Source organism: Punica granatum, chromosome 8 (genome assembly GCF_007655135.1).
Source record: "Punica granatum isolate Tunisia-2019 chromosome 8, ASM765513v2, whole genome shotgun sequence".
Taxonomy (NCBI): domain Eukaryota; kingdom Viridiplantae; phylum Streptophyta; class Magnoliopsida; order Myrtales; family Lythraceae; genus Punica; species Punica granatum.
In genome coordinates this window covers 22,566,964-22,580,603 of record NC_045134.1, presented here as the reverse complement: position 1 = coordinate 22,580,603, position 13,640 = coordinate 22,566,964, and the positions used below count along the sequence as shown (strand labels likewise).

At 37.6% G+C, this 13,640-nt stretch overlaps 2 protein-coding genes across 24 annotated transcripts in view; both read left to right on the top strand.

The window, feature by feature from the left end:
- Positions 1-13,640, top strand: part of LOC116216014 (putative disease resistance protein RGA1) — a 250,966-nt gene that overhangs the window by 16,984 nt on the left and 220,342 nt on the right. The gene's annotated exons all lie outside the window — the stretch shown is intronic.
- Positions 8,639-13,089, top strand: LOC116216023 (probable galacturonosyltransferase-like 7). 2 transcript variants are annotated; one of them, XM_031551941.1, is made up of 2 exons: positions 8,639-10,275; positions 11,188-12,081. In XM_031551941.1, the coding sequence occupies exon 1, from the start codon at positions 9,020-9,022 to the stop codon at positions 10,235-10,237; it is 1,218 nt and encodes a 405-aa protein (XP_031407801.1). In that variant the 5' UTR covers positions 8,639-9,019; the 3' UTR covers positions 10,238-10,275; positions 11,188-12,081. The 2 variants fall into 2 exon arrangements, with proteins under 2 accessions (XP_031407801.1, XP_031407800.1); XM_031551940.1 differs by lacking the exon at positions 11,188-12,081 and adding an exon at positions 12,155-13,089 and having other exon boundaries at positions 8,641-10,275.

The following is a 13,640-nucleotide window of genomic DNA, read 5'->3' as shown; positions in this document are numbered from 1 at the left end:
CTGATCCAAAAATAATTGCAATAGGACACCAACTTTACCATCATATAGTAGTATAGATTATTATATGGCATGAGGTTTTTTTTTATTGAATCTAAGGCCGAAACCCTAGTGCATTAAATAAAATTAATGTTTAAGAAATACAAAGACGAGAAATGATGGTCCCAAAAATATCACAGCGAAGAAGTAAATTAAGTCCATGACGATTATAGCTAAACTTATGAAATCCTAAAGGAATTGGGACTGCAAAATTTGTAAGCCAATCCGCACACATATTACCTTCTCGGTAAATAAGATCCACCACCACTGTCCAGTCCCGACAAGTAGGTCTTGAATATTCCATATCAGCGCATAATTTCTATCATGCGATGTTTTGTAGCGATAATATGAAATGGACAACTATCTCGGAAGTAACTTCAATGAGAAGCTTTCTCGTTCCAAGTTCCCAAGCTAATTCCAATCTCGTTTTCACTGCCCAAAGCCCTGCCGCTGCTAATGCAGTTACTCCTAAACTCTAGGCAAAACCACCTCAGCCAACGTCTATAATCATCCCGTCTCAAACCTCCAGCTCCAGCCCTCCTCGGGTTTCCCTTTGCAATCCCATCAGAGTTCAGCTTATAATATCTTGATAACGGCGTACGCTAGCCTACATTTCTCCATTGTCATGTAGGAGGTAAATCCTGTGATACTCCTCCATCCAGCTGCAAACGTGAAAAACTGCATGTGCTGCAGGTAATACACCCTAGTGCCCAACCATGAATGGAATGGATTTGTTTTCATTTTGTGATTATTCACATTTTTTAAAGATAAATAAATTTACATCTTTTTAATTAGAACAGTGACTTCGATAATTAGTTTCAAATTTTATTTTTGTCATATTTCATTACCTTAAATTTAATATTAATTTTCTAAATTTCCACAACTATGGGTATTAGTGCAAGTTGTACCATAAATTTATGACAAAATTGATAAAAGAAAATTACAATTCATTCTATGAGATGAAAAAAGAAAGAAAATGTTTTATAAAATCCACGTGTAATGTGGGTCAGGCATCTAGTGTGTGTATGTACATATTACTGGGCTAGCCAGGCCGATTGGGCTTGGGCCTGATATACCCATGACGGACTATTAGCCCAATTGATCAAAGATGAAAACGGCCGTTTACTCTCTTCTTCCTCTCCCGTTTACTTCCTTTGCCGCCCAATTATTAAAAAAACCTAATACAGTGGTCTTAATTTTTGTAACTGTCCAGTCTCCCATCATTTGGAATGATTTATGAGTCAAATTATAATGACTAATGGTGGAAGCTAAAACCGGGCTTCGTATTTCAACCAAAAACAACAAGAATATATAGGGGAAGCTATAACCTCCTATCGGTAAAGGCCTACGAAAAGCGAGATTCTGCAACCTCGTATAGTTGGAGAAGAAGAGGAGCTATTCCATAAAGACGCATCATACGAGTTGTGGCTGGAGAGTGTTGTCATCTCATGATTACGGTTCGACTTTCGACTTCAAAGGCTCGGTGGCTTAACACTTACAGCAGAGACTGTTGGCATTCTGCACATAGTTTAGTACGTCTATTTATCCCGAACCCAAGTTTTGGTTTCGTACCTAATGTTGGAAATGAAATACAGGTTCGAGTCCACCCACTCCAAACTGAACTTAACGACTGATTTGCAGAATATTAAAAGTCTTCCCAAGAAGTTGTTTTATTATTGAGTCTTTGATCAAGTCGCGGGTCCGAGTGTAATTACGACTAATAAAGCATCCTCTATCCACAACTCGAATGCCTCTTCATGGAGCCGCTCCATGAATTCCACCCACTATCTCTCGCGAGTCCTATTCTCAGGTGTGTTGTCAGGAGATGGAACGGATTGTTGCTGTTCGCAAAGGCCTATGTAGAGTAAAAAAGTGGCAAAATTTTGGGATTTTTCGGTGTTTTTTTTATCAAAAGCGTAAGGGGCCGTTTGGATTCAGAGTTAAAGTTACTTTGATTTTGATTTTGATTTTGATCGTGGAAAATGACAAATGAGATATGATTATAAATTTGATTTGGGAAACGTGTGTTTTTGTTGTGTAGTGTGTTCAGTTAAAGTTAAAGTTAAAATTTTTGAATTGGAAAATATGTATTTTTGTTGTGTAGTGTGTTGAGTTAAAGTTAAAGTTAAAGTTAAAATCATGAATCTTTGAATCCAAACGGGGCAAATTTCGCTGTAAATGTAAAAATTGTTGAACGACTTCCCCAGTACAATAAGAGTCTACTGCCCTTCCAATCTAACCGTTATTGGGCGTATTTAACAGTTTCATAACGAGATTATAAAATGCGAAAATATTTGTTTTCTTTTATTATTATTATTATTATTAATGATGTTTCATTATATATATATCTTCTACAGACTAAACTTAACTTAACTTTACTTTAAAATGTTTATTTACAAAATCAAACTTAACTTTATTTTACTTTTCTCGATAATTAAACAACACAATTATTACTTATTTTATCTTTTTCTTTAAATTTTCTCTCATACATTTTCTTATTTATTATTTATAATTAATTTTTTAATTCTAAATTATCTTAACTATTCAATATTTTTTCTCAATTCAACAACGCAATTGTTACTTTTTTATAGTCTTTTTCAAATTCTATCACATATTTTTTTCAACTACTTTTATATTCATCTCCTCAAATCAAACTAAATCAAATTAAATCAAACTTAATTTCGTTACCAAATACAAATTTCTCGAGTATAAGAGCTCTTCTATTTCTTTTCAAAATTGTTTGTAAGTTATTAATTATTAGGGAGGTTATCCTTAGACCTTGTAACTAGCAAATTCATCAAATTTTTCTGTAAAATTGACTAGGCACTTAATATGCTGGACAATGTGTCGGGTTGAAATTTATAACTACACGGGTGTTATGAATTTTGCTTAGCACCAATAATTAACATTGTGGAAACAAGAATATCCTCAATAACAAAAATGCATTACGTTAATTTTTTTTCACATTATAATAATTGAAGGTAATTGTCTTCATACATGACCTGCACTTTCACAGATATATCGTCGTCGCAATGAACATTTATGTACTTCAAGGTAGAACTTTTCCCAAAAAATAACAAGCGGGGAAGCTTATATAAACTGATATTAGGTTGATGGTTTTATTTATCTAAATAACTTTAGAAGTTAAAAAGTGGGAAAATAGTTGAAATTCCCTTTTGCGAATGAATCAAGTCAATTACTTCGATAAGTTGCCAAGTCAATTACTTGTGTGAGAAGAATGGGAACACCCGACGCGACAACGCAACGGTTGAGAGCGTAGAAATGTCTTTTAATTAATTACGTTTCCTTGCATAATTAAATTTATTATATGCGGATTTTTGTTATTGGTGAGCTTAATGCTTCTTGCTTTCTGAGTCAACGATGGTGAAAGAAGCTAACGGCTAGCTCGGGGAAGACGAAGGATTCGAGGAATTCTTTTTTTTTTTTAATTAATTTCCACTAGAAATATTTTGTCAAACAAAATATTGATCTTAGAATTGAGCCAGGAAAAAAAATGGTTATCTTATAACGTTATTGGGATGGGATAATAATTTTAAAAATATTTATTTTCCTTGAAATACAATATTTGGTTAAGATATGTATAATTTTTAAGAAATAACATTTAATTGTTATTCCAAATGCAATTAGTCGCATCTTTAATGATGTGACTTCTAGAGCATCTTTGTACATCTGCTCGGTACAGACTGAAAAAAAAAATTCCAATAAAAACTTAATTCAACTTGATCATTATGGAAAAAAGGGGGAAAAAGAGCTCGTTTAGCCTTTAATCTTTGGCTGGATAAGAAAGATAGTTAACTTAAAACGTTATTAATATGAGATAATAATTCTAAAATATTTGCTTTATTGAAATACAGTATTGCTTATGAGTAGCGTTGAATCCTCCTGCTCGTACCTGTCGAAAGTCGAGACGGGTGGCACAAATTGTAATATTCAACAAAATCAAGGGCATTTATAATAGTAGAGACATTCGCAGGTTGGGAGGCTGACAAATTTCGAAAGAAAATGACTTTCCCTTGGTTCATATATGAACAAGAAGCAACATAATTTTTTTTAACCCATGAAAAGCCAAAAAAAATTAAAAAAACATTTAATTGTCTTTCTAAATGCAATTAATCAGGTATGACTTTAAAAATATTTTCGTACTGCCTGCCAGAACAAACTGAAATAAAAGAAATCAATTTATTTTTATTGTGAATCTCCCTCGTAATAAAAAAAAATCAATTTGTATAATAATTTAATACAATTTGATCATTACACGATAAGGGAAAACATAGCTCCTTTAGCCTCAATGTTCGGCCCTCAACCTGCAATGCTCAAGAATGCTCGTTCGGTATGTGTAGCAGTCTTCATCCTCATGTTGTGGCTTGATATGAGCAGCTCTCCAGTCCACATAACGTGGCGATGTTCTAGCTCAAAAAATGTATATGCATGAGACAACACAATCTTATATTTGTTACATAGATTTTGAATTTACGTACTGATGTTTAGATTTAAGGTGACTATATTTTTAGGTGCATTAATTCTCTGTAGAATCGTCCAAATATTTTCATAAATTATTCGAACTAAATTACCTATGGCAATATTGAACTTATAGATAATTAGATATGACTTCTCATGCCATTTTATAGCCCTAAATGGTAATAAATTGAACTTATAAATGTTTTAGCACGTGGGGATATGATCCCCATCAGCTTCGTGGGGTAAAAAATGTCATTTTATAAATTGAACTCATAAATAATTTAGCACGTGGTGATATGATTCCCATCAGTTTCGTGGGGTAGGAAATGCCATTTTGTCTAATTAAAAAAATGCATTTTTAATTAATTAAAATAGAAATTAACAACATGCAAGCAAATCTCACCTCACAATTCACATTTCCCATTAAGGCATGAACATCTCGAGGGGAAAATATCTAATAATAATTGGATTGGATTTTCAATATTGGAGAAATTAATAGGAAAATAGTTTTCATGGTGGGCGCCAGGCTGGAAAATTGTTGTTCTCACTTCAGCAAGATCAAGGCGTACGGACTACTATGTACAGCCCCCTTATGAACCCTACTTCCCCATTAGAAAATTCTTTTTTAAAAAAAAATATATCAATAGCCCCAAAATAACACTACACCCGAGGACTATAGTGAAAGACAATAAACCCCTAAATTTTATCTTGTAATATGCTCCCCAGCTATTTTCTGGTAAAAACACAATGTATTATTTTCGGTTTATTAATTGAGATATATGTTCGTGTGAGCTAGTAATTTGCCCATGTTATGGGATACTTTACAGCAATTTTAAGTATAGAGATTATGCCGCGAGCTTGAAAGATCCACGTTCGACATAAATTGAGCCAATGTAGCACATTACAACATCAATTTTAAAATTCCTTTTTTTTTTGGCGCTGATTTTTAAAGTGGCACCGATAATATTAGAATAATGGGATACTTTTATATATGTATGTAAAACAAAGGTCGGATGAGTACATAGTTGATGTAGTCTGGGAGATAATCTCTCTTCGAACTTGATATTTTCATATATATCTTTGAATTTGGTAGTTATTTGTCAGTCTATATGTATTTTTTGAAACATAAGCATATTATTGATCACGAGATTGAAATTTTTTTTTAAAGATCGATTATTGTCAGCAAGAGGCTAAACATTACTTCGTCCCACCTCTTCCAAAGTCCAACTTTCCCAAGTGATAAGTGATGTTTCCTATCTAAGCTCTTTTAATAATTAAATAGAAAAGAAAAATCAACAGAAAAAGCTCGACTAGCAAAGGGAAAAATAAAAGGCCAGTTCTTTGTTTTTTTTTCTTTTTAATGTAACTAGTATTAAAAATCTGCGCTTTGTTGCGACCTTTAAGTTTATGTTCGCCATGATAATTGTTTATATTTAACTAAAATATTCAAGAATTTGTTGATTTGATTATTGAATAATTACCGGACAACACAATTATTTTCTTTTTATTTTGTACTTATAAAAAATTAGTTTTCAAATTTTTTAAATTTTCTATTTTCATCATAAACCATTTTAGAGCTGAACATTATTCTTAATTGTTCACTTTTAGCCCTCTATCATTTTTCTTTTCTCCAAAATATATATACAAAAAACACACTTTTAGTCCTATATATGAAAGTGCAAATGAATAAAGTAGGTCAGATTGCTAGCTTTTGCATCAATTAATTGCTAAGTTCTTCCCATTTTTCTATAATTTCGTAATTATTATATATGCATATAATAAGAAATAAAAGTAATTTGGGAGTTTTTACTTGATAGTTTATTAGCTCTAAACCATGGATTCATTGGGACATTTTTATTGATTGGGATACTTTTATTGCATGAAAGGATAATTTTTCTTAAGACTTACTTTATTAAATTTTCCCAAAAAAAATATTTCTACGCTTAATATAAAAAGGAAAGACAAATGAAAAATAAGAATGAATTTTATAAAGGTGAAAGAGTATTATAAAATAAAATAAACAAAATAGAAAACAGATCATTCTTTTTTTAGTACTTGCATGTGCATATTTGAGTACTAACTTAATAGTATCCTAACATGGCTACTCATATAAAATAAATTATATCTAAAGATATTTATATTTTTTAACGTATAAACTATAATAAAAGATTGAATCGAGTCAATATATTAAAACTTCACTCTTAAGAGTAAACTTGTGTTTGCTACTCTCTTTTATAGAGCCTTTTAAAACTCTACTTCAGCTTATGTAGAAGATAGAAGATAGAACATCTTTTTTTTTCCATATATTTAAGCCTTTTTTTTTTTCTAAATGGAACTTGATAGAACAGGGCCGAGAATATCTGCTAGTCGGCACGTCTTGAATGGTTTAACTTGTACCCTACGGTCTACGGCCGCACCGTCTCCCGGCCCGGAGGCCTCCTGTTATTGCAACACCGGATTACAACCACTTATTTATTTGTTTGTGTGGACAGAGTTCTGATTATTGAGCTTATTTTCTTATTTTGATTGTTTTCATGATCTACATGGCACGCTAGAAAGGTGTTGTAAATGACGAGAAAAGATCTAGTACTCGTGGGTCCATGGAATCTATCGGGACCCCGATCTACATAATAGGGTGCATGTCAGTGGAACTAGCGAAATAAAGCAAATATTGTTCGCAGATAGAAATTGGAGGAATTGAAATTAGAACATATTTTCCATTGTACTTAGAAATAATTAAACACGGAATAAGATTGAATCAAATTTTAAAGACCTTTTCACCCCAAAAAAAAATCTTAAAGGCCTAAAATGTCATTATCTGTTTAATTTCACCCAAAAATATCATTGTTCAAATAATAAAGTATTTTTAAAATACAAAATATTTGACATTTTGAAAAAAAAAAAAAGTCCTCAGCCACCTCGGTGACCCTCTACTTCAAACCTTGGAGATACCTCTAACAAAGTTAGAAGCTCCAACATGATTTTAGTGATAAGGAAAATATAGCTCACAAAAGTAAGACATCAACGGACCATGATCTAACGTGCTTGTAGTTTTTTTCTGATGATATTATTGTGTTATATCATATATTTTCATTTAGAAAATATATACAATGTGTTATCTTATCACTTATGAGACTTCCAAAAATCGATAACCGCACTAAATTGTGTTTGTTCGTAAGAAACACATGGTAGCACCACCTGTCACTCGACCAAACCGATTTCGCCCAATACGATGTCATGAGCGATGAGACTCCTTGGTTTAATTTAATGCTAGGTACATGCAAATATCGCGAAACATCCGTAACGTGACATGATAGATTATATCATCATCAATGTCAATCCCCATACACTTTAGTTTGATAAATTCTTGACGTTTCACTTCTCAAATTTTTCATTTCAGTCTCGCCAAATAGATCAAAACGCTACATCAAGGAAAACAAAATATTACGAAAAAACTGAAAGGCATATTTTTCACCCTCGAAAATCATCTTTATTTGATTCTAGTTTTCAAGGATAATCTATAATTACGGATAATTCATTTTCGGATTTTCCCTCTTTTTTTTCCATTTTTACATTTCTCTTTCCATTTTCCCCAATTTCTTTGAAATTTGACAGAGCTCTTTAAGTAGGTACGGCGCAGCAGCAGTCAATGAATCTCCTGCTCGCACCAAATGCTTAAAATTATTAGAAAAAAACAGAGACAATTACAGCTGTTCTCTGGTTCTCTACACAGTCCCCCAGCCTTTACATACATGGAGAGAGCATATCTATCTATCTATTTATTTATTTATTTATACAAAACTTTTTATTAATCTATTTATTTTATTTAATTCCATTCTTTTTCCTTTATAAAGAGGTATAAACGTAGTAAACGAATAGGAGAATACGAAATAAAGGACACGAATGAGAAGTTCCGGCCGACAAAAAATGGGGCCCGAAATCAATGTATTCTAGTAGAAGGTTCGTGTTCGTGCCACCGCAGTATTTCTCTCATTTTCTCTAATTTTATTACTGCTTTTATTCGTAGGAGGTGTAGATTTATATATTTAATTTCAGTAATATGAAATAAAATAAATAAATAAATGAATAATTAATTATTAATAAATAAGTATAATATGATAAAAAGCTTAAGCTCGGCCGTGGATATCTATGGTGGAAAACGCGAATCGAAGCTCCAACTAACGAAAAAAGTAAAGCCTCTCTCTCTCTCTCTCTCTCTCTAGTCTCTGGTGCTGCACTTCTCTCACTGTGATTGCTTCTCTCTCACCTCACTGCCGGCGACTTCGTGAGCGAATGTGGTGAGAGAGAGAGAGAGAGACGGCGGAGGGAGGGGGGAGAGAGAGAGAGAAGAGAGAGCGGAGAACGGCGAGCGGCGAGCGGAGCTTTGGTTCGGTGTGTCCGGTGACCACTGAATTGAATTGAGCTCTCTGCTGCATTGCTCGGTTGGCTCGGCAGTCGGCGACAGGGCGGCGGAATCTAGAGGAAGGATTGGTTATCGGTGGCCATGGCGGACCTGAAGGCCACGCTGGCGTACACGCGATCGGCGGTCATGTGGATCGCGGCCGACCGGCTCGACTTCAAGTCGAAGAATAGGAAGCGGAGGAGGCTGTACGGCGTGAGAATGCTGTGGATTTGGCGGCTCTCCGGCTTCTTCTCCGCCGCGCTGCTGCTGATCGCCCTATCCCCTTCCCCGCAGTCGCTGCCCCCAGCGGAGGCGATCCGCTCCTCCAGTCTTGATCGGACGTACCACCTCCGGTCGCCGCTCCTCGAGTACCCTTACCATCCCGTAGACCGGTTTTCCTTCCGGAGGGCGGCTCCATTCCGCAATGCCGCCGGGTGTGTGGGCTCCGACTCGGACGCCGCCGGCGTCTGCGATCCGAATCTCGTCCACGTAGCGATCACTCTCGACGTAGAGTACCTCCGCGGCTCGATCGCCGCCGTGCACTCGATCCTGCTGAACTCACTGTGCCCGGAGAGTGTCTTCTTCCACTTCATAGTCTCGGAGGTCAGTCTTGAAAACCTGGTGCGGTCCACCTTCCCGCAGCTGAATTTCAAGGTCTACTACTTCGACCCCGAGATTGTCCGGAACCTGATCTCGACCTCCGTGAGGCAAGCCCTGGAGCAGCCGCTGAACTACGCGAGGAACTACTTGGCGGATCTGCTCGAGCCCTGCGTGACCAGAGTCATTTACCTCGACTCCGACTTAGTCGTCGTCGATGACATCTCGGAGCTCTGGCGCACTAGCCTGAGGTCTAAAACGATCGGAGCTCCAGAGTACTGCCACGCCAACTTCACCAAATACTTCACCGCCGGTTTCTGGTCGAGCAAGCGGTTCTCCAGCACGTTCGCCGGGCGGCGGCCGTGCTACTTCAACACGGGGGTGATGGTGATAGATCTGGCGCGGTGGAGGCGCGTGGGGTACACGAGGATAATAGAGCAGTGGATGGAGATCCAGAAGAGGGATCGGATCTACGAGCTTGGGTCGTTGCCGCCGTTCTTGCTGGTCTTTGCTGGACACGTGGCGCCCATCGAGCACCGGTGGAACCAGCACGGCCTAGGCGGTGATAATGTGAGGGGCAGCTGTCGGGACCTCCACCCGGGTCGGGTCAGCCTGCTCCACTGGTCCGGCAGCGGCAAGCCCTGGCTCCGCCTCGACTCCAAGAAGCCCTGCCCGCTGGATATGCTATGGGCACCCTACGACTTGTACGGGCACTCCCACTGAAACCCCATTCACACTTTTTGTTGGAGCAGGCACCACAGGTAAATTAACTTCTCCATTAGATTATAGTGAAAGTGGTGATTAATGGTTAAATTAGATGATAGTCAGATAGCTGCGTATGCCTGTTACTAGCAATCTTCTTGTCATGAAAAATTGTGATTGTTCAAATTCATTGGCGTAGCGTTTTTCTTGATTTTTCTCTTCGTGTGGTGCTGCTGAGTTTTATTTAATTCCGTATGAGTTTCGCCTTGTGGTGCTGTGGATTTTATTGAGTTTCGCGAGGGTATATAAGGTGCTATCCTGTCGGTGATAAGGACTCGGGGTCTGCTTATCCGTAAATATGCCTAAAAATTTACCTTTGAGGCCCCAGACGTGGTGAACCACTGAAAAATGGGGACTTTTTGCAGAGATGATGTTAAAGATAGCAGAACAATAGGATAATTGACACTTTTTGCAGTGTTGGGGACCTTGGCATTGTTGCGTTTGTTTCTTTGGGGCTTAGTTGCCTTTGTTTGATTGGAGGAGCCATCACATTTACTCGGTCTTAATCAACTACTGATGCGTGTGCTTCTATGGGGAAGCTGTATATATAGGAGCCACTTCTGCCTTTAATGTGAAAATGACCAAATATTCTTGGATGTCTTTAGCATTACTACGTATTGGAAAAGATTGTCCTATTGTATCAAACTATTTTTGTCAGGGGCAAGGGCGTGTACTGTGCTTTGTAAGGTTCTTTTATTTGTTGGGAAGCTCTTACAGTACCGAAAGAGTATGGTACTGGAGGCCTCTATCACCGTTGAATGTGGTCTGTCTTGTTTAGCAGGGGGGGTCAGGCTTCCTTAATCTAATGGTTGGAAGGTCTAAGGGACAGTACCTAGTCGGGACAGTAGAATTTTCCCTTCATATATTGCCGATGATGAAAAAGAGTTGGAATTTATTTGTTTGATTTTCAGATTATTGTGGAGAAGAGTCCAGCAAGGTTTTGATAGGATAGGATAGGAGAGCTCCCCGTGTGGTCTATGAGGCTGTAAGTGAGAGATGCCTTGGTGGCATCGGTGGAAGACTTGTGAGCTACCCTCCCACTTTTGTCCCTTCCTCACTTAGGTGGCAATCCCATATTCTTTGCCACTCTTTGTGATCATCCCAACAATAAAGAGGCCTTTGTATTATTAGGTGTCTTGTCTTTCTGATATACATTCCACCAAGTTCTCATAGACAAAAATGAATGAACAAAGTATCGATTGGGAACCCAAATTTTTTTTAAGAATAGCAAAAATATAAGAAAAGGAAAAAGAAAAAAGCCTGTGTGCCCTTACAGGACCGTCCAATATGGGGTGACAATGTTAGTTCCGCTGAGTGCTACTGATTGAAAGGGCTATGACCCCTTAAGGGATGAGATGAGTTTCCATGTTTATGGTTTTTAGTGTTTGAAATGTACAATTCGCCTCCTTTAATACAGCTTTAATCATCCGCCTCTAGCGTGTACAGGGAAACTATTATTAGGCAGTTCTTGTCACCCCAGCGACGATGACTCCCCTAACGTCACATGTATCCAGCACATGGAGTATGTTAGCACCAGAGAGTTACATGTGGTCTTTGAGTTGTATTTATTTTTCTATATATGTGGCCTCTTTGATGTTATAATCAACCAGAAAACTGGGTTTGGAATTAAATATCCACTCTTGACTTTGCTGTAATGAGCTGTGTCTTTTTGTTGGTTCCACACCGTTTGGCTTCTCCTGCACTCACATATGTGTTCCTTTCCTGAATGTGACCTGGCAACTCACGCTCTGGGCCCCACTCCCCTTCTTCTTCGAATCGCAGAAGAGCCAAAAGATTAATTCGACCGCGACATCTTTCGTTTTGTTATGCTTATTCTAATCTCCTGCTAATGTAAGCTTTGTTCAATCATTTGTGCAGTGGTTAGATTGGACTATTCGGGAAGAAACTGCGAGATCTCATAAGCGCCGACCCACCGACACCCGGCTTCGTCATTGTATTGGTCCCCCCAAGGTGATTGTTCTATACATGTTAGTCATTGGAGCAAGGATCGGGATTGTTCTGGTTGGAGCTTGGAGGTTCATGGGTATATATGCTGGAGGAGTCATCAATTGGTTTTTGTATGTAATCTGCCCATTCGTTGGTATAGCGTAGTCGATCGATCCTTTCTTTTTGGTTCTTCAGGCGGGCTTTTTTTGGTGGTTCCACATTGGTTCTTGGTGTTAGGTTGTATGTGTAAATTTCATTGCGGAAGGTGCTAATTGATACGGTGGACAGGGTCAGTTCATTCTATATTCGGTCATCAACTTGGAGCAGCCCTTGTGTATTATCGTTATCACGATTGTTGTCATTGATGGTTTTTGTTCGGCGGGACAGTGGATGTAGCAGAAGATTCAGAAGTTTTGGTGAATTTGAGGTTTAGGATCTTTGGAAGTCTTCTATTTGGAGCAATCACCTGTCAATTTTGCATGTGATGGAAGGCATCATCAAGGAATAAAGGGCAAGCAACAACTTGCTGCAGAAGAAACATGGGTCCGATGAAGAATTGGAGCTCTCTCCAAGCTGTAAAGAAATGTTGGCTGCCCGTCTTATTCCAAAATATTTGGAATATCGTACGATTCTTTACGGCAAAATGCAAAATGAACTTGTCTGAGAATTATTCTCTGCACGCCGACAATGTATTTCTCCATTTTCTACTCGGGGGACCATGTTGTATCGGGGTATAGGACAATCTCCTTTAGATATCGGTCTTGACTGTAGCTCGCTCGATATCTCGATCCTCAAGCAAGGTGTATTGGCATACTAGGCTTGGTCCAATTTCATCGAAATATACGCAGGCTTGAAGATTGATTTTATGACAGTTGCAAATGAAGCCTACACATGAAGGTCGATAATTTTTTTTAGCAAGCGTCACCTGGTATTAGAAAGCTCGATGGCCGCTAATCCAGTTTTAGGCTGCATCGGCCCACCTGTCGGTAAAACTCTACATATTGTGATTTGTTTTCACTCCTGAGAATCTAATTCAAGACTTTACTTAAAGAAAATAATTTTGATTTTGATTTTGATTGTGGAAAAAGACAAATGAGATGGTATTATAAATTTGACTTGGGAAACGTGTATTTTTGTTATGTAATTGGTAAAGTTAAAATTAAAATCATAATTCTAAAATCATTTCATCAAACCAAACGGGTCCATCGAATCATTTGAACTAATTTACATTGGCTGAAGGTCAGATAAATTTATAAGTACTTTGCGGGTTTATGAGAAATGTTTCTGTGCATTGACGAACACTATATGTATATATAAATAATAAATTTTTTTTTGGGGGGGGGGGGGGAGGGGGTGGTGGAGCGCGGGGGGTGTTAGTAAGCCGATTAACACTATTTTTAACAAGGAGTTGCATTTA